The 26651-nt window shown below is 36.2% G+C and overlaps 1 protein-coding gene across 7 annotated transcripts in view; it reads left to right on the forward strand.

The window, feature by feature from the left end:
* Positions 1-26651, forward strand: part of MBNL3 (muscleblind like splicing regulator 3) — a 121883-nt gene that overhangs the window by 48757 nt on the left and 46475 nt on the right. For 4 of the 7 annotated variants that reach the window (XM_026452009.2, XM_023198915.2, XM_023198913.3 and 1 more), the window contains exon 2: positions 2192-3067. The exons of 2 other annotated variants lie outside the window; for them this stretch is intronic. In XM_026452009.2, coding sequence (XP_026307794.1) covers positions 2891-3067 — 177 coding nt within the window. In that variant the 5' untranslated portion in view covers positions 2192-2890. Of the gene's footprint in view, positions 1-2191; positions 3068-4565; positions 4611-26651 lie in introns of all 7 variants that reach the window. One more of the 7 variants, XM_023198916.3, reaches the window with a different exon arrangement.

Raw genomic sequence — 26651 nt, forward strand, 5'->3', positions numbered from 1 at the left:
ACTTTTCATAATACATTAAGTCAGTTACAGTGTGGAAATGAACTTACTCTTGAAATTCAACTTACTGACACTACTGAGAAAAATCTCTGGCTAAGGAGAAACTCAGAAAGTTTGGGATAGCTAATCCCATCACTAGTCAGGCTGTTTTTGGTTGTCATGTCTCTTTAGACATTTTAAAATATATATAACAGCTTTATTGGAATATAATTCACATACTATCCAATTCATCTATTTAAAGTGTACAATTCAGTGAATTGGTTATGGTATTTCAAAAATCAAGCAATCATCACCACTATCTAATTCCAGAACATTTTCATCACCCCCCAAAGGAGACTCTGTACTCATTAAGCAGTCATTCACCCTTATCCCTTCTTCCCAACCCCTGGCAACCACTAATCTATCTTCTGTCTCTGTAGATTTGGCTACTCTGAATGTTTCATATAAATGGAATCATACAATATGTGGCCTTTTGTGACAGAGTTATTTCGCTTAACATGATGTTGTCAAGGTTCATCCTTCTGGTAGCATGCCTCAGTACTTCATTCCTATTTGTGGCCGAATAACATTCCATTGTGTGGATATACCACATTTTGTTTATCCATTCATCTGTTAATGGACACTTAGGCTATTTCCACTTTTGGCTATTGTGAATAGTGTTGTTATGAACATTCATGTACAACGATTTGGAGGAGGATTTCTGTATCGCTTGTTTTCAGATACTTTGGGTATATACTGAGTTGTGGAAGTGAAGGAACTGTCAGACAGTTTGCCACAGCAACTGTACTATTTCGTATTCCTAGCCACAATGTATGAGGATTCAAATTTCTCCAATTTCTCTGTCTTTCAAAATTATAGTTAGACTAATGAGAGTGAAGTGGTCATCACATTGTGATTTTGTTTTGCATTTCTATCATCAGGTTATTTAAAACATATTTTTTCCTAGAAGTCATTTGCCTGCAACATCAACACTCTAGAACATGGTCCTGCATGTAACTTGATGCAGAAGGGCCCCCAAAGAAGTAAGAGCAGTCATAGAAGATGCAAGAAAGCTCTGCATCTTGTTCCATAGGCCCCTCATTCAGTGGGTAACTAATTGTTATTCAACATTCATGACTGGCTATTAGGTTTTTCAGAAGAGAGCTGGAAAATTCACTGTGGTAGATATTGTGACAGTCAGATAAGTGGCAGTGGATATGACAATTAGTCTGCCACTTAAAGATGAGAACTATTAAACTTCCTAATATATTAATAGTCCCAAGTCTTTAATTAGAGGCCAAATTATATTTGATAATTTTTAAGAAGGCAAAGTTACATAGAATACATTTTAGAATGATTTCCATGAAGAATGATTCAGAGAAAAACATGTTTTGCTCTTGAGTAGATAAGCTTGCTTGAATTTTCTAGGTACTTAATTTCTCAATGATATTTGAAAAGTCAAGTGACATTGAGTTTCATCTTGAATATAGAAAGGACAAAGAGAAGATTGAGATTTTGTAAAGTTGTTGAAAATATTGTCCAAAAAATTAAATGAAATACTTTTAAGAACTTTAATCTCACTTTTTGATGAAGTTAACAGTTATTTGATTTTTCTAATACTCAGAGCTCACTTTTGCATTAGTGCTATTTCAGTATGTGTTTATGGCATATGCCAGTAAATTAACCTTTCCTGTATCTTTTCAGCTCTTGCTAGAAATTATAGCTGGTTCACACTGAGTTAAACTGCATACTTTAAAGCTGCATAATATTTAATCTATTTCATTAAACAGCACATTCTGTCTCACTTGTTTGTATATGCTGAAACCTTCTTCTGAGTTGCTCCAATTTCCCTTCAGAGACTAAGGAGCCTACACACACACACACACACACACACACACACAAAATATCTTTTCAAATGACTTTTTTCTTTATCTGGAGCACATTTTACATTTCCATCCTCCACCCCACCTCATGTGAGGTTGTTGCCCAGTCTTGTACTACAACAGTAAATCTAAGCAGTTGCTTGCTTTTACTATACAGTTTTATACTGGGAAATGCCCTTTTTATTGACAATGGCTGACTGTACTATGTTGCACTGTCAGTATCTAGATGCTTCCTGTTTTAAATAGGATATAGTTACTTCTTTTCCAAATCTAGAGTTTGAGACGGAAGCATTGTATTATTTTAGCTAATTTTATTTATTTTTTTCTTGCAGGTTCTGAAAAGTGCCTTTTCTGAAAACTCTGCTGCTTGGATTCTACTCTAGAGCTGTCTCTTTATAAACCCCTCTCCCTACCATACCGTTCCCTGCCCTCTCCACCTCCCCTCCGAACCTGGTGTGCTTGTAGTTTACTGTCAGCAGCTGGTCCATTTCTTTTTTCTGTGATTCTCAATTTTCTTAGTCATTTTCCCTCCACTTGATTTTGCAACAAAACTTTTTTGGGGTTCTAACATCCTTCCCAATCTTATTATTTAAAACTAATAAATAGAAAAACTTTTCTCCCCCTGATTTGAGACCATTCCACAAATTGAAGGGCAGCCAGCAGCATATGTTTTTTACAAGAATAATTGAAAACATCAACTGCAGAGCACAGAATTCTTTTGAAAGTCTGCTGGTTATTTCACATAAATTCGGCAAAGGAACAAAATAAAACATTCATTATCTTAACAGTTGGCTTCTTAGGAGTTGGTCTCTAATTTGATTTTTAGTTATTCTGATAGTTTTTATGATTGGCTTTTTGTTTGACTAGACCAGATTTGACTTTAATGAAAACCTAAGTGTTAACAAATAGACGTTTCACCAAAGCAACCTGTTATCTCTTCACACTTAGTTTGAATTCATTTTTAATCCTTTAATAGTCCACAATAATATTGTCCTAAAGAGGGTACATTGGATTTTAATTTTGCTTTCAATATGACGGCTGTCAATGTTGCCCTGATTCGTGATACCAAGTGGCTGACTTTAGAAGTCTGTAGAGAATTTCAGAGAGGAACTTGCTCTCGAGCTGATGCAGATTGCAAGTTTGCCCATCCACCAAGAGTTTGCCATGTGGAAAATGGTCGTGTGGTGGCCTGTTTTGATTCTCTAAAGGTGAGTCCCATCTGAATGCACATAATTTAAATTTGTTGATTTCTGTGTTTTTTGAAATATGATGTGCTTTGAAATGAGTAAAATTAATAATAGCATGAAAGTGATAAATTTTGTTTTTTTTTTTTAAAAAAAAACAAAATGGCAAGATAGAAGGTCTTAAAGTCAGAATGGCTTAACGACAAAATATCTTAATTCTTTGTGTTTGTAGAGCTAAGCCAAGTCTAAAGCTCATTTCACCAAAGACCACTTACCACTTATCAAAACAGATACACTTAAAGAATAAAAATTGAATAATTTTTGTAGGAGTGAGGGATTGTAGTCTTGCTATCATTGACTTTTTTATATATGATTTAGATGTTACAGTGATCATAATCCTCATGTAACCTAGAGAAGCCCTTCACTGAATTATAGCTTATTATCCATAGTACCAAAATGCACTTGGGAGGGACCAGTCAGCTTTCAGAGGATAAATAAGGTCAGACTGAGGGAGTATAAGGTTTCCAGAAGGAAAATTTTAGCATTTTGAAGTATCTCAAAGTATATTTTGAACCTTTAACTTAAACATATTGCTATAAAACTAGGTTCACTTAATTTTCCTCCTGGACAGCTGATTGACCAATTTCAGATTTGTGAGTATATTTTGTAAGGAAAGCCCTATTACCAAAGTCGTCAAGCCTGAGTATTACGTACTAGATTATAAACAAAATATGAGGGCAGATGAGGTATTATATAGGACAGGATGTATATGATTGCAGAAAAAGAAAATGTAGTCATTTTCATGTTTTATTCATAGTTATCCTTAAGGATAATAAGTACAAATTAAAACACAGAAGCAATAAATGGTAATGGATTTCTGGTTTAATTAATAAGATTTGCTACAATGCATTTGAGATTTTTTTCAAAATATGTCAAAATGAATTAAGCTTAACAAGAACCTTTTCAGTTTCTTGATATTGTTTTACCCTCATCATGACCAGTGACCAATTTTACCTCATTAACATTTTTATTTATGGCTACATTGGCTAACAGAGATGTATCCCTTAGTGTGATGGTTTCCTCAGGAAACATTTTCTTAAGCGATATACAGGTTAAGTATCTCTTATCTGAAATGCTTGAGACTGAAAATGTTTTTTTTTTTTTTGATTTTGGAATATTTGCATATCCATAAAGAGATATCTTGGGGATGGGACTCCAGTCTAAACATGAAATTTACATTTTACATATACTTTTTACACATAGCCTGAAGGTAATTTTATACAACATTTTGAATAATTTTGTGCATGAAACAAAGTTGTGTACATTCATCACTATCAGAAAACAAAAGCGTCATTATCTCAGCCACCCATGTGACATCATATTGGCACTTAAAAATTTGAGGCTTTTGCAGCATTTTATACTTCAGGTTTTCAGATTAGAGACGCTCAACCTGTACTACTTAAGGAGTTACTTTTACTTATTTCGTGATTACTAGTTTGCTTTTTTTTTTTTTTTTTTGCAGACCATTCCATTTTAAGAATACAAACTTGTTATTGTAAAGATAAAGGTAATTCCTACCATTGAAAATCTCTGAATTGCCTTTATTTGTGGTAGACATTATGACTAAAGAACTTATTTTATTTTCTTCATTTTGGTTTCATTTAAGTTTCATCTACAATTATTTTGTGTATTATTTAAATCTGCTGCTACAGGATTGGGCATTACCTTGAAGTGGAAAAGAGTGCTGAGTTAGTTGGGGGAAAAAATGAGGTATCTTTCATCCAGTCCATATAGAGGGTCAGGAACTGCAGTAGGAACTTTGCATGTGTTGTTTCAGGAGATCTGGGGTACAGTCCCAGCCTCTGTATCTGACCTCGGGCAACTTAACCTCACAATCTTTGAGTGACTTCATCTCTTAACAGATAGGTAATATCTTCTCTACCGAACTTCTGTGATTATTGTGGAGACTGCAGTAAGCTAGTACAAATGGAAAACCACGTATCACTATAAAAGTGAATTAAATAAAAGGTTTTCTTCCTATCAACTAAATGTTTGTTGGAGGCATTCTTTAATAAAGTTCTATTTAGTTAGGGTTTATTATTTAAAATTACAAACTCATGTTCTAAAGGTACATGACAAAATCTAGTTGCTGTGTGATATTAGTTGTTTAAGCTAAGTATAACTGTTTTGTGGTTACTCTGATATAGAGTTCCTTGCAGGCTTTGTAAATTCTATCTTTCCAAACATCATAGAATGTGAAAGGAGATGTGTGATCTTCCTATTAATTAATAAACTCAGGTCAGTAATTCCATTTAAAGGCAAAAGAGTGCTATAAACTAAACATTTTGAAGAAAAGTACTAGGGAAGATGACTGTTTACAAAATGCATACTGCACTACAACTTTAGAGCTTGGAAAGTATTTAATTCAGAGACAAAATAGATAATGGCCAATGAATATTAATAAGCCACTTAATTATTTAAATAAGTTGTCTACTCACTGTATCTAGTATTTTTAAAGTAATGTTTGCATCATGTTAATATCCTGATGACCAGTCACAAAGGGTAAAGATGATTTACATAATCCTAACATTCTCATATTTTTGTGAAACCCTTAATATTTCAAATATATAAAGCCTTTCAAACAATTATTTAATTTGCCATTTAGATAGCACATTAATCAGAGTTCCATGTCTGCACAAGAGCTTTGTAGTTCTTATCCATGACATGCATGAAAGTTAAATTAAGCTGAGGGTAATTGACCTGTGTGCATTGTACTAGTATCATATCTATAATACACAAATAACATACTTCAGTGGTTACTGCAGCATTTCCTACTTCTCCTGAGTTTTCATAATTGAAACACTGTTGAACTTCATCTGTGTACTATTTCTTCTCTCATGAGTGATTAAATAACTGAAGCAATCATTTGATGAGTTTTGGGCTGCTGCTTTTGTTTTTGTTTTGTTTTGTTGTTGTTGTTGTTGTGTAAGAATTCTATTAGTACTAGCTACTCTACCAGATGATGGTTATTGCCTTAATAACAGGTACAACAGATACAATGTTCTAACTCACCTTGTAACGAGGGAATATTATGAAAATAACACCATCCTGGCTAACACGGTGAAACCCCGTCTCTACTAAAAAAAATACAAAAAATTAGCCGGGCGAGGTGGCGGGCGCCTGTAGTCCCAGCTACTCAGGAGGCTGAGACAGGAGAATGGCGTAAACCCGGGAGGCGGAGCTTGCAGTGAGCTGAGATCCGGCCACTGCACTCCAGCCTGGGCGACAGAGTGAGACTCCGTCTCAAAAAAAAAAAAAAAAAGAAAAGAAAATAAGAAGGGCAAATTGGATGACTGATTGTGTATTGTGCTGAAGTGCTGTGCCTATCAATCCATGAATGTTGAGTGCTCAGTGATGAAGGCAGCACCATCTTCAAATGGAAATCTAGTGTAGTCCATGGATTAATTTCCAGCTACGTAGAATGGTCTGATATCATGTTGGTATGCAGCTGTTTTTGACTCCGTTGCCTTGTGGACTGGGCATAATCTGTCTCCAAAGTTCTCTTTAAGTATTGCTTAATCCATTCTATGCCAATTTCTTGATATTACAGTTTGCTATTGATCTAGGTTGGTATTTTTAGTGAATGTTCCTTGGATTTAACGAAGAGTCATCATTTTTAAAATGAAATCAATCTTTGTGATTGTTTTCATAGCCAAGTTATTCTGCTTCAGCAATATCATGATGTCTAGAACCTTTCCCTCTATACTTGAAGCAATGTGTTATCAGTCACTTTTTATCGAGGAAGGATATAAATGTTGTCATTATTTCATTATGACAGATCAACACCCATCACATCTGCCCACCTCTCTTACCACTTTGGGTAGTTTTGTGCCACGAATTTCCTGGTAAAGGCCATAGCAGCAGACATAGTTAGAGGATACTCAAGCTAACCTATATACATTCCTTAAAAAATGGGAACTGGGTGAGGAATGCACATAAAACAGTCACATGCCGTGTCTTCAAAATCACATATGATCACAAGAAAAATAATATTTTGACAAGTGAAACCTGTTGTATAAGCATATGGATATGAATCTATCCTTGTAGGTCAAACTGACCTGAGTTACCAGTATATTCTGTAATAGCACCACTAGTCACAGCAGTTTTCATTAGTTTAAAATTTGACTATTTTTGACTGAATACTTACTTATCCCTATTTGCTAAGGGAAAGTTTACCAGAAACTAGACGCCTAGCAACGCAATCCCAAGGGTCACTGGATTATGCAAGACTTAGCACCATTTATCAGCTCCATCAGAGAGGTCTGTCTACACTATAAAGACACATAAGCAGCACCTGTCATCCTGAGAGTCAAGGAAAATAACATTTTATTTAAGGATCTCTATTTTCTATGATGCTAATCTTTAAAAGGAAGTATCTTTGACTGGTAAAAGTCAATGCTATTTTGAACATTTCAAAAACCTCTTTTGAAAGGAAAATAGAATTGTAATTATAGGTTGGTGCGGAAGTAATTGTGTTTTTTGCCATGAAAGCAATGGCAAAAACTGCAATTACTTCTGCACCAACCTAATGGTACCCAAACAAATACATATTGATAGTTCAGCCTTGCCTTTAAACATTTTATTTTGAAAAATTAATAATTTTAGGCTTACAGAAAAGTTACAAAAGTAATACAGGAAACTCCTCTATACTTTTTATCCAGATTCTCCTAATGTCAAGAACTTACATGCCATGCATTGCACAGTTATCAAAACCAGGGAATTATCACTGGTACAAGATTCTTAAGTAAACTAGAGAACTTATTTGAATGTCACCAATTTTCTTCCTAATGTTAGTTTTCTGTTCCAGGATCCAATCTAGGATCCCATGAGGCATTTATTCCTCATATCTCCTTAATCTCCTCCAACCTGTGACACTTTCTCAGTCTTTCCTTGTCTTTCATGACCATGACACTGAGGATGAATACTGGTCAGTTATTCTGTAAAATACATCTTACTTTGTGCTTATTGAATGTTTTCTCATGATTAGACTGAGGTCATGTGGTTTTGGCAAATAAAAAAGAAACCCACACACAGAAATGATGTGCGTGACATATGAGGGTATGTGATGTTGATATATCTTATTCATTATGTTAACTTTAATCACTTGGTTAAGGTGTCATCTACTGGGTTTCTCCACTGTAACATGACCAGTTTTTCTTTTGTAAAAACTGTTAACTGTGTCTCCCATTTATTCATCATCCCCTACAATATGCCATTGATCATAATGGGCATCCCAATGTCCTAGATGTTAAAAAGTGAACAAGTGTCCATCTTAGAAGTGATTGGTAATGTACTTCTGTAATTATGGTCAATCAAGAAAGAGAGCAAGGGAAAATGGACCAAGAGCGTGTCAGAGAAAATAGCAGCAACAAGTCACCGGAAAGACAGAACACTGGAGAGTGAGAAGTCCTAGAAGTGGTGTGATATATGTGTGCCTATCATATACTCCTGCAGAGTGTGACAGCTGTCCCCTTCCGGTTCACGGCCTTGGGACTTAGCCATGAACCAGAAACAGTCCCTGTCTCCATGGTACAGACATTCTCATTGGGAGTTGGAGGAGGAGCAGGTAAAAAATAATTAAATATTCAGGATAACAATATATTGTCAGGTGTGAGGAAAGGGTGCAGAGAATGACAGGGGCTACTGTTTTATATATAGTGGTCAGGAGGCCTCCAATGAGGTGACCTTTGAGGAGAGGCATGCAGGAGATGAGGGGACAGTGAAGAGGATTTCTAAGAACACTCCAGGCAAGGAGAATGGCGACAGCTAAGGCCCTGAAGCTGGTGGCGGCCTGGTGTGTGTGAGGAAACTCAAGGTCACCAGTGTGGCTGGAGGAGAGCGGTGAAGGGGGAGGGCAGTGGGAGATGAGGGCAGAGAGGTCCTGGGGGTGGGGAGATCAGGTGGGGCTCTGTGTATCATACTGAGGACTTTGGATTCTGTTCCAAGAGCTGGAAAGATTGACATAATCGGGGGAAAGCAAGCCCACACAAAGCAGAGGTGTCTATTCTTTATATTTTTTAAATGGAAAAGAGAATAATATCCACGAAGACAAATAACTCCTGTTTATAGGTAAAGTAGAAGTCAAACGGTGCTCAATCCGTATTCTTCACTCCCTTCTTTCTATGACTTGTACATCAACTAGAGTTCATACCCCAGTGATGGGGGATTATCAATAAAGAAATCTCATGTGAGGAAAGAGTTAACATAGCAGTTTTGGTGGCTTACTCTTTGCATGTCTCCAAGGGAAACCTTAACTATCCCCTGGGAATGTGGCCACCATTCATTTTGTCACTGATTGGTTATTGTGTTGTATACACCTGGAACAATGGACCATGACATAACAACTTGTCAGGGTTGCTTTGCTCAAGATCAAGATTGATGACTGATTCATTGTTAGGGTCCTGGATTACAGTTGCCATGGCCAGTTGGTAGCAGGCTGTGCATATGTGATCAGGGCCCATCTGCACCTCAGACCTTGAGACTAGAACTGGGCTTCCCAGGGTGGAGACATTCCATACATGCCTCTGTAGTTTGTTACTAGAGAGAGAGAGTCCTTGTGCGTGTGGCTTCTAACTAGAAAGAACATTGGAAGCTTGTGCTGGGCTTCTCTTGACTCTACTGATACATTTATTTTTCCTGTTACTTTTCCTCTGTATTCCATGCTGTCTAAGTTGCTATTGAGTCTGTGAGTCCTGGCAAATGTCAAAGAAGCTTTTCTGTACATTATTATTTTTTGTACATTGTTTGCTTGATTTTTTTTTTACATTTTCATGTTTTTTATGAGAAGGGCTTGTTCATTTTGTTTCTATTTTTTAAAGTTTAATTTTTGAATGGATATTTTCATAATTCAAAAATTTATAAAAACAGTCATCAACTGATGACTACATCAACAAAATGTGGTATATACATACAATGGAATATTACTCAGCCACAAAAAGGAACAAAGTACTGATCCATGCTACAACATGGATGAACCTTAAAAACATGATGTTAAGTGAAAGAAGCCAGACATAAAAGGTCACATATTGTGTTATTGCATTTATATGAAACATCAAGAGTTGGCAAATCCACAGAGACAGAAAGCAGATTAGTGGTTGCCAGGGTCTTGTGAAGGGCAGTAGATGGGTGAGCAAGGGATGGGGGTATGGGAATTAACTGCTAATGGGTACAAGGGTTTTTTTTTGTAAGGATGATGAAAATGTCTTGGAACTAGATAGTGGTGATAGTTACACAACTTTGTATATAAATGCGTTAAAAACTGCTGATGTGTACACTTTAAAAGGGTGAGTTTTATGATTTGTGAATTATACTCAATGAGAAAGTTTAAGAAAATTCAACGGTAATAGAGTAGGCAGTGAACTTTTCCCCTCGTCTCTTTTTCCCAGTTAATCAGTTGACCTCCAAACTGATACTTTGGTTTTCCCTCTCCCATAGATATTTTATACACACACACACACACACACACACACACACACACACGAGCAAAGATATCCATATTTATTTTCCATTTTTACACAAATAGTAGCATACTCTTTTCCTCCTTGCTTTTTTTAAGTTTAAAATATTAATTGTAAAAGATGGGAAAAGCTATGTCATGCTGACACTAATAAATAGAAGCCTGGAGGTGCTATATTTATAATAAAGATAAAAGAATTGCACACAAATACAGGATTCTAGTTAGTAAATCTGTTCCTCACAGGCATATGTAAGTAAGTGGATACTGAGGTTGAACAAATAAATGTATATAGAGTAGAAAATGAGAGCCTGTTTTCTCACTGTCAGAGAAAAAAAGTTAAAAGGGGAAGGTTAGGATGAATGCTGTGGTGTGGATTAGAAAGGACACATGAGTATGTATACAGATAGATACAGGAATAGATATTGATCTATGTGTATGCATGGGTTATTATGTATGCTTTCATTTCCTAGCTCTGTCTAGGGAGGACCTAGAAGCAATTAACACCCCAACAGCAATAAGCATACCTAGCACCCACATCTTTGTGTCTAATATCATTCTCCAATAACGGAACTAGGGATCTTTGGAATAATGGCTGATTCTGGACAGAAGCAGGGAAAATAAAAGATGAGGCTGTAATGTCTTTTGGTGTAAGAATATAAGAAAGTGCTAGAAAAAGGGTGGGGGCATGAAAGAGAGCACAGTAGCCAATCTGAAGGAGCTCCCAATGACTGAAATTGGAATAACTTGAGCAAGAAACTAAATGATGATAGTATTGAATTATAGCCCATAGAATAAAATAGATGCCCGTGAGTCCATAGTTTACAAAAAAAAAAAAAAAAAAAAAAAAAAGAATAAATGGATAAGTTGGGGAGAAGGGACAACTCCTCCTTACAGAAGAATTCCAATTAATAAATGGAGAACAAATGAAGGAAACACAAAATCACTAGTAGGCAAATGCCATGGTAATAGTGGTTGCAGGCAAGATCCACTGATACATGCTGAAATCAGTGGGTAAAAGTTGGAGGAGAAACAGGATATTTGCATTGTCCCAAAGTATTTCTCCCAGGATATTTATCAATTAAAAGTGAAAAATAGACCAGGCATGGTGACTGGCTCATGCCTTTAATCCCACCACTTTGGAGGCCAAGGTGGGAGGATCTCTTGAGGCCAGGAGTTTGAGACCAGCCTGGGCAATATAGCAAGACCCTGTCTATACAAAACATTTTTTAAAAAATTAACTGGGCATAAAGGTGCATGCCTGTAGTCCCAGGTACTCAGGAGGCTGAAGCAGAGGATCGCTTGAGCCTGGGAGATTGAGGCTGCAGTGAGCAGTGATTGTGCCACTGCACTCCAGCCTGGGCAGCACAGCAAGACTCTGTTTCTAAAATAAATAAATAAAGGGAAAATAGTCACTTTACAGTGGAGAAACCCAGCAGATGCCACTTTAACCAGGTGTTTAAGGTTAACATGATGAGTGATAAGATATAACAATATCACATACCCTTAGATAGAATACACATCATTTCTGTGATGTTCCTGCCAAAAATACATGGTTTCCATCTAATCATGAGAAAACATTCAACAAACACAAAGTGGAGGCATTTTACAGAATAAATGACCAGTACTCATCCAAAGTGTCATGGTCATGAAAGACAAGGAAAGACTGAGAAAGTGTCATAGATTGGAGGAGACTAAGGAGAAGTGAGGAATACATGCCATGTGGGAACCTGGATTGGATCCTAGAACAGAAGAACATTAGGAAGAAAATTGTTGACATTCAAATAAGGTCTCTTGTACCAGTGTTAATGTCCTGGTTTTGGTAATTGTGTTATGGTTATGTAAGTTTTTAACAGTAGGGGAATTCTGGGTGAAGGGTATACAGGGACTCTAGGTATCATTTTTGCGATTTTTTTTGTAAGTTCAAAATTATTTCAAAAAGAAGTTATTTAAAAGTTAGCTTTTTTAGTCTGTCCTTTGAGGCTCAGAAATATTGTCGGGTATTGTTTCTTTTCATTTTTATTCTTAAAAAAAAAACTTTGAGTATGGGGATGAGAAAACTCTAAAATCCATGTCATGACTGATCATGAGATTGCCCGCCCCCGACAAAAGCTTGATGACTCAGATAACTTAACAGTTAAGAAAGCGCTCATACATATAAAAGCACTTCACAAACCTAGCAAATGAATAATTTTGGCTGTAGAAGGAAGAACGTTCAGTTCAAAATTGTTGCCATTTACAGTTGGGTAAACTGGCGATCCGTTGAGGGAGAGTTACTTGACCTAGTTCACATATGCAATTATCAAAAGAGCTTGATGACTCCAGCGTTCTTCCAATCATTATTCGGTCTTCTTTCCTATGGAGGAGAAGGAAATGGAGAAAACATCAATTAGTCTATTGCTTTAGTAAACCAAAAGCATCCAGCTCTTATCACAGTCATGCTGCCCCACATGACATTGGGACTGTCTGTGAAGTTTTGTGGCTCTCCTTTACTTTTTGCACTTAAAAGTGCAAAGTGAGGGGTGGAGAGCCAACTTTTCCTTTGCTAATCCCTCCCTCTTTTATTGTTTCTGATTCATGATAATTTAGATTAAGACTTTATTAATCTTCATATTTAGTTCATGGACAATTACTTGGATAACTTGTTTTGAAAACAGGGCAGAAGAGAAGAATTTTTAGACAAAGTTACCTAACTCTGTGGTACTAAATTTCACTTAATTGATGAATATCAGAACACTGAGCTGTCTCTGCTCCCTTGTCCATCCTTCTCCCCAAACACCGCATTGTTGAGTTTGCTGACCAGAACTGGGGATTATAACTGTGGCTGCGTATCACATCTTCACTGCATAAAACTCACTGATGTCTGATTCTGTTATATTCTCATTAGTACGATGCCCTGGCCAACTAGGAAGAAACCTGTCATAGATCAGCTGAAATACTGCAGTAGCAATTCAGCCTTATTATGGGTCAAGTATTTTGTACAATAATTTAGAATCTAATCCAACTTATTTAAAGTGTTGTTTTATGGGATCATAGCTCAAAATCATTTCTTCCTGGCCAAGTTGTAATTGGGCATCTAGTGAGAAAAGACTTGGGCTAGGGCCAGGCATGTATTCCCCAACCAGTATTTGATGATACCATTAATACTGACCCTTTGCTATAGGAGCTCCATTAAGTAGGAGAGATTTGGAAATTTGAAATTTGAAAACATTTTATGTCAACTATTTTGTCTAGAAGAAACTCTTAGATGTTAGGGTAATATACATCTGATCCTACTTGGTTAGTAAATAATCTCTTCATGTAGCATAGCTGAAATGGAGTCTTTTTCTCTATATCAGATTTTTTTGAAATGTGTATACAAGGTACTTCTGTGCATCTGGAAATAGCAATTAGTTCTTCTAGGAACATGACGTTATTCATAGAACATTGTTTACTTACTATTCTTTTTGCCCTTGCAGATGATCTTTCTGCATGTACCATCTTTGGGGTGACCCTTGTTTTCCTCTATCTCAGTGTGTCACTTGGTCCCTGACTTATGGGGTTATATATTCCAGAGGAATCTGAGCTGTCTGCTATTTTCTCTAAATACTCTTTTTTTCTTCTTCAGTGTTTATTCTGCTGCATAATTGGTCTTCAGTTTCTTAAATTTATGGTTTTTTTTTTTTAAATTTTTGATGTCTAATCCAGATTTGCAGTCCTGCTTGGGTTTTCAATGTTTTTATTTCTGTGCCTTCAATTTTCACTCCAGGGTCAAGTTTTACTGCTAGATGTCATTACAAGTTTATCTCACATTTTTTGCCATCTTTCTTGATACTGTTTTCTTTGAAGTCAGTAAACAATTCCATTTGTTTTTCATCCTTTTATTTTCTAAATGATCTCCAGTATTTGAATTGAATCATGTTGTATCTAGAGATAGAGTAAATCATTTTTCAGTATCTTGTTTATGATGAGTTTATGTAAAATTGCTTAATGTCATGTCTAATCTGTTATTTAGTTAAGTAGATATGGCTATAGAATCTATCTGTTAGAAACAGTTTTGCAGCCATAACTCGGTCATAGGCATTTAAATGTATGCCTTAAATTGGATTTTTGTCTATCATAAATAAGTTTTTTTTTTTTTTCTGTTGAAGCTCAAATTTTTTTAACCCACTGGAAATTGGTAAAAAATAAATTAGGCTTTGCTTCTACCTATATTCTTATGAGTAGATAGTGGACAGTGAAGGCAGTTTCCACATTGAAAACTGTACAAAAATTTGAAAATGTAAAGTCCACAGTAATATAAATGTATTACAGATGACAAATTCCCTTTAATTCCATTAAATATGACAAAAACCAAGACATGTCCTATGTATCAGCCATGATTTGTTAGCTAACTAACTGAATGGTAGTAATGTTCTAATTTCTGTCTTAGCATGCAAAAATGCAAACAGAAAACCTTTTTCTGTGACTTTAAACTCTTTAACCATCTTTTATATGCATCTAAAGACAGTGAGTAGATGACACTGTAGTATCAATAATCTCTTAGCTCCAAATACTTTTTAGAGGTCTCATTTTTAAAAAACCACATTGTTTTAAGACCACATTGTCACACTGTCGTAATATCTTTGTTCATCCACCTATTTGTGAAAGATAGTGAAACTGAAGTAATAATTTGAGGATTTTTAATAGCTCCATGTACTCTGTGTTCTTGTTTTAAATATTTCACAAATACCTATCCTAGGAGTTGTTCCACTTTACAAACTTAATTTTTTCCAGCTTTTATAAAAATGTAATTTCTAGAGTTTCTGCGATTTCCTGGTTATTTTACTTTTTTTACTAACCCAAAAAAGTGTTCTATATAGAAACAAATTCAGTTTTAACTTCAGCATTACTAAAAATTTTTTAAAACCATAGCCATCCTTAATCTCCCAGTACCCCACTGTAGGAAGAATTTGACTTTGGAATATTGTCTCATTTTTCAAAGGAGCCTGATAAGTAGTTTTGGAAAATGCCTTTTTCTTGGGTGAACTCTAGATGTAACCACTGAAAATATCTGAAATGAAATGTTCTATCAGCAAGTGGCATAAACATTGAAAATGCTGCTTTGTCACACATAACAGTTCTAACAAGGGCTCCTTATGTGGCCTTAAGCAAGTCATGGGAATCCTACTACCTCTGTTTATCTTCATATGAGAGCAAGCAGCAGCACTGAATTTATAAGACTATTTGGTTGTGGTTTCCTAGAAGGATTTTTATAAATGTCAGGGGTTATTTAATTCTGAAAGTCCTGTTAAATCCATTAAGAATTGTATGTACATTCAGTTCCCCAAAGAAATGATTCATTCAACAAACATTTATTGCAATCTCTTACTTGTTAGGCACTGGGCTCAGTAATGTGGAGAATACAAAGTTAGGAAAGACGTGGTTCTTGCCTGACCTTTTAGTAAGAGGTTGCTTGTGTTATATGCCGTAAGCCAGATACAAACTAACAGCTAAAACAGTCCAAGGACACAGGTAGGGACTGGGATTATATCCAGCAGTGGTGGCTAAAGATGCAGTCATGGGAGAGACACTGTTTGAGGTGTTCTTTGAAGAAGGAATAGGAAGGTATTCCAGGCAGAAGGGATAACCTGAGCAAAGATAGAAGGGGAAAACTGTGATATGTTTGGGGAGTCGAATGTTAAATCAGAATGGCTGAAGCATGAGAAATGACACTATCAGCTTGTGCAAAAAAAAATGATAGAAAAAAAGACTGACAAGAGGAAGTACCTCTTAGAAAGCTGTTGAAGTATTGAAGGTATGAAATATTAAGGTTTTGAATTAGGTGGTCATGGTGGGAAGGAAAAACTAGTGATGGAATTGAGATGCAGATAAATCCTACATGGTTAAGTAGAAATGAGTGGATATTTCCCTCCAGCCTACTGACCTTGCGCTCATCTTAACATCAGATTTCTTTGAAGTTGCAGTGAAAGTCTGCCATACTTTTTGTTTTGTTTTGCATTAGATGCTATCTTGTCCACCATCATATCTTTTGTGCCTAGTACATGTTAGGACTTGGAAAAATATTTGTTGAATGAAACATGAGATTGTTGAAACACTTTGAGAGAGGGAGAATAAATATGGGCTCAACTGAGAGGTACACAGAGATCTCTTCATCTACAGTTGTAATTTCACTCCCAGTTCAGTTTTTACTCAAATATAGATGAAAATTGTATACATCCATGTGCCAACTTTCCTCATTCAACCAGATTTTAACCTAGATTTGATGGCCTACAGATTGCTGATATTTGCAAATTTAATTCCATCTCTTAGCATTATAGAAATGATATTTGGCTAAATGCTGTTGACCCAACTGTTACATTTCGCGTGCTTTTACCTTATATATGGATTTTTTTTTAAAAAAATTACTTAGTGGCCATTGTTAAGTGTTATTTTAAAAATAATCAGTGTGATTATGTAGTAATAGTCTAGCATTTTTTGTCTTAAAATGTTTGAAGTTGAATTTTACAGCAGATGGGTAGCTTGCAAATCAAGGTATACTTGGAAGCATAACGAGTGCTAATAAGGTGATTCTGAATCAAGTATGAGCTCATAATCTTCAAAAAGGAATTTTGTGAAAAAGGTGACTGCCTAGTTCAAAAAAATATATATTTAAAGTTTATTAAAGAACTCTTGTTCTAAATACACAATGACATTTTCAAAGTCCAAAAAGTTTGAACATAGAAAGACAAACAAATATTATAATAGAGAGAGCCCATGAATTAACACTTAAAAAACCCCACAATAACTGTAATTTAGTCCAAGCAATATGCTTTTAAAAGAAATGGGAGAAATAATAAGAAAGTAATTTCAACATGGAAGTTTAAGAAAGGATCTCTAGGCTCATGTACTGTATCTTGGAGTTTGCATAGTCAGCCCAGTCTCTTAGACTTTCTCCATGTTCATCTCCATTCCTGGATAGTGATTGCTGGTTTTCTGAACAGGCGATCCTTAGGTCTTGGTGCAATCCTTAGTAACCAAGATATGATTCAGGTTTGGACAACTGACTCTGCTTTCAAAAACAGGCAAGGTGTCTGGAACATTTGAGAAAAGTGTTTCAACAACAACAACAACAACAAAAAACCTTAAAATGATTTTTAAATATTTAGCAGCATTCAGCTGGTGTCAACATTTGGCAATGATTTCCATAATTGTGACTTGCATATTTTAATAGGCAACTGACAGATAAAACAGAACCAAGACTGTCTCCCCCTTTTTCCAAATTCTTGAGGCCTCACTTTAGTGGCATGTGACATTTACTCATCTTTGAAATGATAAAACATTTAAACATGTTTCACTTATTTCTCCCCAAATTTTCCTATTGTCCCACTAAAGAAATACCTTTAAAAAGTGGCATTGCTTCCAAGTCAGAGATTTAAAAAACAAAAACAAACAAACAACAACAACAACAACAAAAAAAAAAAAAACAGAAGGAAAGAAGGAAGGAGGAAAGGAGGGAAGGAGTGAGTGAAGAAAGAAAGCAATTAGGAGACACCCATTGAGAAAGGCTTTTCATTCTGAAATACTTCAGCTCCAATAATAATGTATTTGTAACAAAAACATAAGGAAAGTGTAATGAATAGAGTAACATACTCATGAAAAGAGGGTAATATAAGAGAGTAGGATTCCTCCACCCCCAAGAGAGAATTATTTCTGCCATTTTTATCACATATTTTTCATTATAAACTCCTCTGCTTTCGTTGAAGCAAAAATGAATAGCTGTGATTAATTATGGCCCAGAGAAGTCTCATTCTCCCCATGGAACTTGCTCTTCCTCATTTTCAACAGCACCACTAAACATGCACCACTAGTTACCTTTGATCTCCCTACTGTTCACAACCTCCAAGCAGGCGTCAAGTCCTAGGTCCCCCGCCAGCACAACTACTCATGCCTCTGTAGTTATGGGACAGAGAAGATTTGTAAACTCCTTGTGGGCAGTTTCCATGGCATAATCTTTTTCATTTCTTCCACAGTATCTAGCACAAGTTTTTACTTTTATGCAGGAGAGGTATTAAACAGTATGCCTTCTTTTATCAGACTACAGGAGCAAATGCAATTCAGTACATTTTCCTATTTACTGTGGTTGCCAGAAAGCTCACAGCTATGTTTTGGGCCCAGCTGCAGCAATTAAACTTAGTCTAGAATTTTGAAGTTTTAGCTGCAGCAATTAACCTTAGTCTAGAATTTTGAAGTTTTTGATACAATTATCTCCATTGTTCTACCTTCCCCATTATATCAGTCTTTACAGTTACTATAATAATCTTACTGCAAAAATATCTTTCTTGAAGGTCATTTTGAAGCCTTTTGGGAAGAATGTAATTGTCTAAGTGGTAAGAGAGCAAGTCAACAAGAGAAGGGGCTCATTCCATTTCTGCATTTCTTATTTGCAGCTTGTAAGGCTATCTGAGTGATTTTCATTTGGACATGTTAATGTATTCCAGGAATTCCAGTATGGTTAACTGGGGGCCTCAGTTTAAAATGGGCTTCCAGTGATACTCAGAAGTAAACCAAATGCAGCTGGGGCTACTTGTAAAACAGAAAGGAATAAATAACAAATACTTGACACTCCTTAGATGTTCACTTTTTTTCATTAGGAAAAAAGTAGAAAGGGTTGTATGAGATGTGTTTTTTCCTTACTTCCTCGCTGCAGGGTGCAATTGATGAACTTGTATTCAGTGCTTGTTTTGAAGTTTAGTAATCTATTGATACTTAAGCTTTTGATCGTCTGTGCTGAAATGCTGTGGTCAGCATTACATTGTTTGCCTAATCGATGTGGAAAGTATTTTCCTCCTTTTAGCTTGTCTTTTTTCTAGGTATCTTTTTTTTAGGGGTGAGGAGAAGGGGTAATGTTCTCAAATGATTGGGATTTCTGTAGTGAGTAAAGGTGTGAGTTTATTGGAGAGCTGAGGGGCAGTTTTTAAAGAATCCTTTATTCGTTCAAATTTGAGTACATAGCAAACATTTAGAAAACACTCTGGAAATGTTTATACAGCAAATGTAAGCAACATACAACACAGAGCTCTCATATACATACTTACCATCATAACTAGTAGCCCTACTTTGTAAACAGAAAATGAATGTGTTTCCCAGGAGTAGTAGAATAGATTTTGAGAAGGCCAATCCTTATTCATGACCTAGACTGGCCTTCTTTTACGTGGCTGCTAACATCATTACTGATGTCAGAGATGTAGAATTAAGGTGTCCAGATTCCTTCAGTATGACCTTTTGGAAACTGAATTATCAGTGCCATAAGAAAATGCTTAGCAAATAACTAAATCCATTGTCAGATAGGACAATATTCCCTTAGAGCAGGGGTTCTCAAAAGTGTGGCAGATGGACTAGCAACATCAACTTCACCTGGATGCATTTAGAAATGTAAATTCTCACCTCACCCACACCTACTGAATCAGAAACTCTGTGGGGAGGCCTGACACTTTCTATTTCAAGAAACACTCCTGGTAATTCTGGCAAACGCTGAAGTTTGGGAACCATTAGTTTAGAGAAAACGATAATTGGTTTAGCAGGGTGTCAATTAAGGATGATGTTTCAAAGCTTCATAATTCTCAGGACTCTGTGTTGTTCCTCCAATGCCTCTTCCTTCCTCACCACTTGTTCAGACGGCCCTTTCTTGATATATATTCAGATCTGTTGGAAGGGAAATGATGTGTATTCTGGAAAACTAATGTTTCTTTCGGAGACCTATTATATTTTCCCTCCAAGGAGCATCACATTGCTTTTTAGCTGATAAAAGGCTCTGAGAAGTATTGCATGAAAGACAGTTTAGTTCTGTTAACTGCGTGTTAGTGCAGTTTAGTTCTGTTTAACCCAAGAATTTCTCTAAATCCTTTGATCATAGAACCCTGTCTTTGTGGAGCATAGAGAAACTTATGGAATATTGTATAACAGGTAATTGGGCAAGAATCATGCTGATGTCTAAATGTGTGGAACCCAAAAGAAATGAAGTTATTTTAATTATTTGCCTATTGATAACCCTTTGAAAGGATTAGTGACTTTTTTGTACCCCAAAAGGTGTATTGTGGGTGTTGCTAGCTGCCACATGTGGACCTTCAAATTTTCGTATGTAGCAACTGTGAGAACAAAAGGGTGTATGTATACACACACACACACACACACACAGTATATTCAGACATTTCACATTTATATGAGTCAATATTCACTTCCATAAGGTTAGCCTATTAAAATGAAAAATCAGAAAAATGAAAAATTGGCTCAAACATCTATAAACAGTTTTCTAACGAGATTTGATTTTATTATTTTACCAATTTATTTAAATGATGTTTAAAATCACTTTGCTACAATTTTTAAAAAATATTTTAAGCACCATTAACATCTTTTATAGTCTCTTATTTGACTTTGTCTTTCTAACTTACCAGGAAAAAATGACTTGCCTGGTTTCTTGTTATCATTTTAATATAGGTTATAAGTAAAATATAATAGTACCCATGGCCAAATTAGAATAAAAATAGTACCAACTAGAGTGTGATGCTCCATGCTTTTTTATATAATACAAATGGCTTTGAATGTTTTATTCATTATGATTTTAAAGTGGATGTTCATTATGCTAAATCTTAAAGAAGCTTGTGATGGTAAAAGAGTGTCTCTTGACTAGATAAACTAGTCTCCTAAGTAGGCACTGGCTTATTACCATTTGAAAAGGAACAATAATTCTTTTCTCCTTTTAGTTATTTATGAGGATGAAATTAAAACTTGGATATGCTTCTTTGTCCTCTGCCTTTCCACCTAGAATACTACTAAGTTGTGGGAACAGCAACTGTTTGACAATAATATCCATTTCTAATAAGGAAGTGTCCTCAGTTTCCTAACATTATACATATACAAATTCCCTCCCTAGGCACATAGTAATTTATATTACTCATATAATTGGTAATTACTCTATGATAATATATTACCTCTTTTAGGGAAGTAAAATGATTTAAAGTAGTTATAATCTGTCAAAGTTATTATACTTAATTCTCAGGAAATATTTTAGTTCTGTTGTAAAGAACTAATAAAGAAAAATATATTTTTTACATTTTGTACTGATTTTACTTCCAAAACATACTAAATTTTACTTTGTTCCTTTATTCTTTCAAAGCACCTAGAAGGTATGTAGGGGCAGGAATTATTTCTAGAGAAGCTAGCACAATTGGAAAATAATTTACTGATGATCTAAAAGTAATTAGAATTAAGGCCACTTGAATCTCAGCTTAGTACTCTTTCTAATAAAATACTGTATTCCTATTAAAACTTAAATTCATTTCTTCTTGGGAACAAATACATTAGAGGACAGAGTATGAAGAGCCTGTGACCTGCTTCCAAAAGAGTTGATTCACGTAACAGTGGATTTATTTGTTGTTGTTATTATTTTCCCTATTATCTTGTCTTTAGAAGTATTAGTATACTTTTGGATTCTGCATCCTCAGTTGTCTAGTCACCTTTTTTTTTTTTTTTTTTTTTTTTCTGAGACACCGTCTCACTCTGTTGCCCAGGCTGGAGTGCAGTGGCAAGATCATGGTGAGAGACAGGACTAGCTGGATTTCCTAGGCCAACTAAGAATCCTTAAGCTTAGCTGAGAAGGTGACCACATCCACCTGTAAACAGGGGGCTTGCAACTTAGCTCACACCTAATCAATCAGGTAGTAAAGAGAGCTCACTAAAATGCTAATTAGGCAAAAACAGGAGGTAAAGAAATAGCCAATCATCTATCGCCTGAGAGCACAGGGGGAGGGACAATGATCAGGATATAAACCCAGGCATTGGAGCTGGCAACAGCAACCCCCTTTGGGTCCCCTCCCATTTTATGGGAGCTCTGTTTTCACTCTAATAAATCTTGGTACTGCACACTCTTCTGGTCCATGTTTGTTATGGCTTGAGCTGAGCTTTCACTCGTCATCCACCACTGTTGTTTGCTGCCATCGCAGACCCGCCGCCGCAGACCTAACGCTGACTTCCACCCCTCCAGATCCAGCAGGGTGTCCGCTGCACTGCTGGTCCAGCGAGGCACCCATTGCCTCTCCCAATCGGGCTAAAGGCTTGACATTGTTCCTGCATGGCTAAGTGCCCAGGTTCGTCCTAATCAAGCTGAACTAGTCGCTGGGTTTCGAGGTTCTCTTCCATGATCCACGGCTTCTATTAGAGCTATAATACTCACCACATGGCCCAAGATTCCATTCCTTGGAATCCATGAGGCCAAGAACCCCAAGTCAGAGAACAAGAGGCTTGCCACCATCTTGGAAGTGGCCCACCACCATCTTGGAAGCTCTAAGAACAAGGATACCTGGTAACAATGACTCACTGCAGCCTCAACCTCCTGGGCTCAGGTGATCCTCTCACCTCAGCCTCCCGAGTAGCTAGGACAGCAGGCATGTGCCACCACACCCAGCTAATTTGTGTGTGTGTGTGTATATTTGTTTTTAGTAGAGATGGAATTTCCCCATGTTGCCCAGGCTGGTCTCGAACTCCTGTGCTCAAGCAATCCTCCACCTCAGCCTCCCAAAGTGCTAGGATTACAGGCGTGAGCCACCGCACCCAGCTCACTTTTTATATAACAGGCAGATTATCTACTGTCATCATCAAAATGTCTATAACCCTTCATTTTAAAAAGCTGTGGAGAAACCTAAGTGATAAATCACAGAATAGAATTGGTATGTTTATCTTATTGGCACGTTTACATGATGCAGCCACATATTAATTTGTGTTTGAAACCCTTTAGTTTTATTTTGTGAATAATGTTTGCTTAACCAAAAATAAATTGCCAATAAAGAAAAGAAAAGAAAGAAAAAACTTGTAAATCTGAAGCACTGAAAAAGTCAAACCCTAGTGCCTAGGCCCACAGATCATCACCTCCACTTTGCAGTATCTCAAAATATATCTACTTTACAGTCATTTAACTAAAACCTCCTCTGAAACTGAGCTTTCGGTGGGGTAGTCTTTTGTGAAATGGTGTGTGCAGTTCATGTGCGTTCTCATTTGCCTTTGTCCTTAGGGGAATGAAATGCTTCAGAAGAACACTTTGTACCATTTTGTGTTAAGGTTGATCTTTTCTCATCATTTGGAGACTTTCTCTGCTTTGTGATAGTGTCAAACCTACAGCACTCACTTGTCATCTGAGTAAACTTGCTTCTGGACGGCACTATGGTGTTTTTAAAAGATTCTTCTCTTAGGGTGGTGATGATAGTCATGAAGTTCACAGACCACCTCTTTCATTGAGACCTACTTCCATCGGTTCTCAGTCTCCATGGGATATTGCTAGACTGTTACTTCTGTCAAGTCACGGCCATTTATGCTTAAGCCCTCATGACCCAACTCCTGATAATTGGACATTGCTTCTTCCAAACCAACTAGCAAAATGCTCCTGTGCAAACATTTACTAAAAAGCTGTGTTAACAGATAACATGTTTATGCTAATTGTTCTGCTTCAGGAATTATGGAAGGCTATTTCTAACATTTGATTACCTAGGGCCAGGTGCAGTGGCCCTCGCCTATAATCCCTAGCACTTTGGGAGGCTGAGGCAGGTGGATTGCTTGAGCCCAGGAGTTCTAGACCAACATGGGTAAACCCCATCGTTACAAAAAATACAAAAATTACCTGGGCGTGGTGGTGTGCACCTGTAGTCCCAGCTACTCGGGACACTGAGGTGGGAGGATTACCTCAGCCTGGGGAAGTTGAGGTTACAATGAGCTGTGATGGTGCCACTGCACTCCAGCCTGGGCAACAGAGTGAGACCCTATCTAAAAAAAAAAACCACATACACGCACTTCAATTGCCTTGTCTTATTCATTCTCAAGTCATTCAAGATCCCTGGGTTTTGAACAAAATAAATTTGCCATAAATTTGGGCTAGTAACTAGTGTCTTGACATACCTGACAGCCAGTTGATATGCAGTCTTTGTTATAATCTTAGAGGGTAAGTGGTGGCCTAGACAGTATAAATATTTGAACCAGCTCATTCCTCTATTTAGAACTATCACAGTATTATGAAGCAAAGTATCCTGATTGAGTATGAGCTCTGGACACAGAGCACACGGGTTCAAATCCCAGCTCTGCTACTTATTAGTTATGTCAGCTTGAGCATGCTTTTTCACTTCTCAGTGCCCCTGTTTCCTCAATTGTGAAGATTAAATGAGATAATGCATATAAAGTACTTTGAACAATGCCTGGCATGTGGTAAATCCACAATAAAGTTAGCCATTAATATTCAGGTAGACATGGTGTGAAAAAATTGAAACCAGTTTACAGTATTCTAAAAATCTCTCAAATTAGTTTTTTTTATGACTAGTTTTGTTTTTAAAATTAGTTTATGTTTTATGACTACTTTCACGATATTAATAGATAATATAATTTTACAGGGGCCTCAACCTGGTGTCTAAATGTGTATCAACAATTGTCTCATGCCAAGTAACATGAGCTAAAGCTGTATATACAAATATCTGCAGCTTATTCATAAGTGATCTGAATTAGTTAACATCAAAAGGGTCATTTGACCTTATATGCAAGAGTCTAGCATACCAAGTCAATGCAAAACACGAAACAATGTAAAACCAAATTAATAGACTAGTTATCTTTAGTAGAAAGATGAGTGTAAAAGATTAGCACACTGATGTTTTACACTACGTAGTTTCTTTCGTTCTATCCACTTTGTCAAAATCTTTGAGAATGGAATTTGATTTACCTTATATAACAGACATAAACTTTTTTTTTCAGAAAGACATGTTTTCTGAAGTTTTCTAATTTTATCTTGATTTTGAGGAAAAGCACAATGGAGCTAGAGTAGATTTATTTTATTTATTTTTCCTCACCAAAATAAGGATTCTGCTAATTAACAGGCAGTGACTAGAATATCACCATGGCCTGAATGACCCCAGAAATCTTTTTGTGCTTAATATAAAGGATGCACATTTTTAATGAACACTACATCCTTAGACATATACTACTCTTTTAATAAGTCTTATTCCAGCTGTTTAAATTGACTAAGGGAGTACGGTTCATAGATTTTGAAGCTAACTAATTAACTCTGTTCTTTGCTTTATTTTTTCTTGTTTTGGGTGTGGAGATATGCATCCTTTGGCAGTGGTCATATTTCAACTTCTTCTCTGTAAGACCATGAGACATTTATGGTTGAGGCATTGATTTATTTTAAAGCAAAAAGCCTCCCTTTATCACTATTTTCTTTAACCCCATTTCTAGTTACATTGTTTGTGGAGGGCCTTGTTTAGTTCTTTAAATACTGGGAACAGTTTCATCATCATTAAATATTAACTGCTCACTGGAAGCAGAAGGTGAGCTTAATTAAGGTTGCAGTATTTACTAAATTAGACTGTGAGAGGAACATTTTAAGACACACACATATATGAAAGAGAGAGAGAGAAAGAAAAAGAAAAATAAAGTAATCTCAGCAGTTTCTTTAGAGCTTTGTCAACTGTGTTCACATATCTGAAACATTTCATCCCAAATGAAAGTTACATTTTGGATGAAACTTAACATACTTGGTAGATATTCATGCCAGGCAGAATAGATCTTTATTTTTAGAAGAGAAAGCATTTGTATCAATACCTTGTTTTCATGTCTGTAGAACAAAAATAAACAGTAAGTTGGCCTAATTTTCAGATACTTTTTAAAAGAATCACTTGGCTAAAAATGCCCCTTAAATACATGATACATTTAGAGTTTGGAATTTTCCCTGGGCATATGCCTGGTACTCTAAACCACATACAATTGTGTTTTATTTTTAATTAGTAATTATTATGGGAACATAATAGTTGTGCATATTTGTGGGATTCATGTGATATTTTGATACAGGCATACAATGTGTAATGATCAAATCAGGGTAATTGGGATATCTATCACCTCAAACCTTTATCATTTCTTTGTGTTAGGAACATTCCAATCCTACTCTTTTAGTTATTTTAAAATATACAATAAATTGTTATTAACTGTAGTCACCCTATTGTGCTACTGAATACTAGACCTTATTCCTTCTATCTAACTGTATTTTGTACCCATTAACCATCCCCTCCTTATAAGCCCTTGCTAACTACCCTTTCTAGCCTCTGGCAA

This window comes from Piliocolobus tephrosceles, chromosome 12 (genome assembly GCF_002776525.5).
Source record: "Piliocolobus tephrosceles isolate RC106 chromosome 12, ASM277652v3, whole genome shotgun sequence".
In the NCBI taxonomy this organism is placed as follows: domain Eukaryota; kingdom Metazoa; phylum Chordata; class Mammalia; order Primates; family Cercopithecidae; genus Piliocolobus; species Piliocolobus tephrosceles.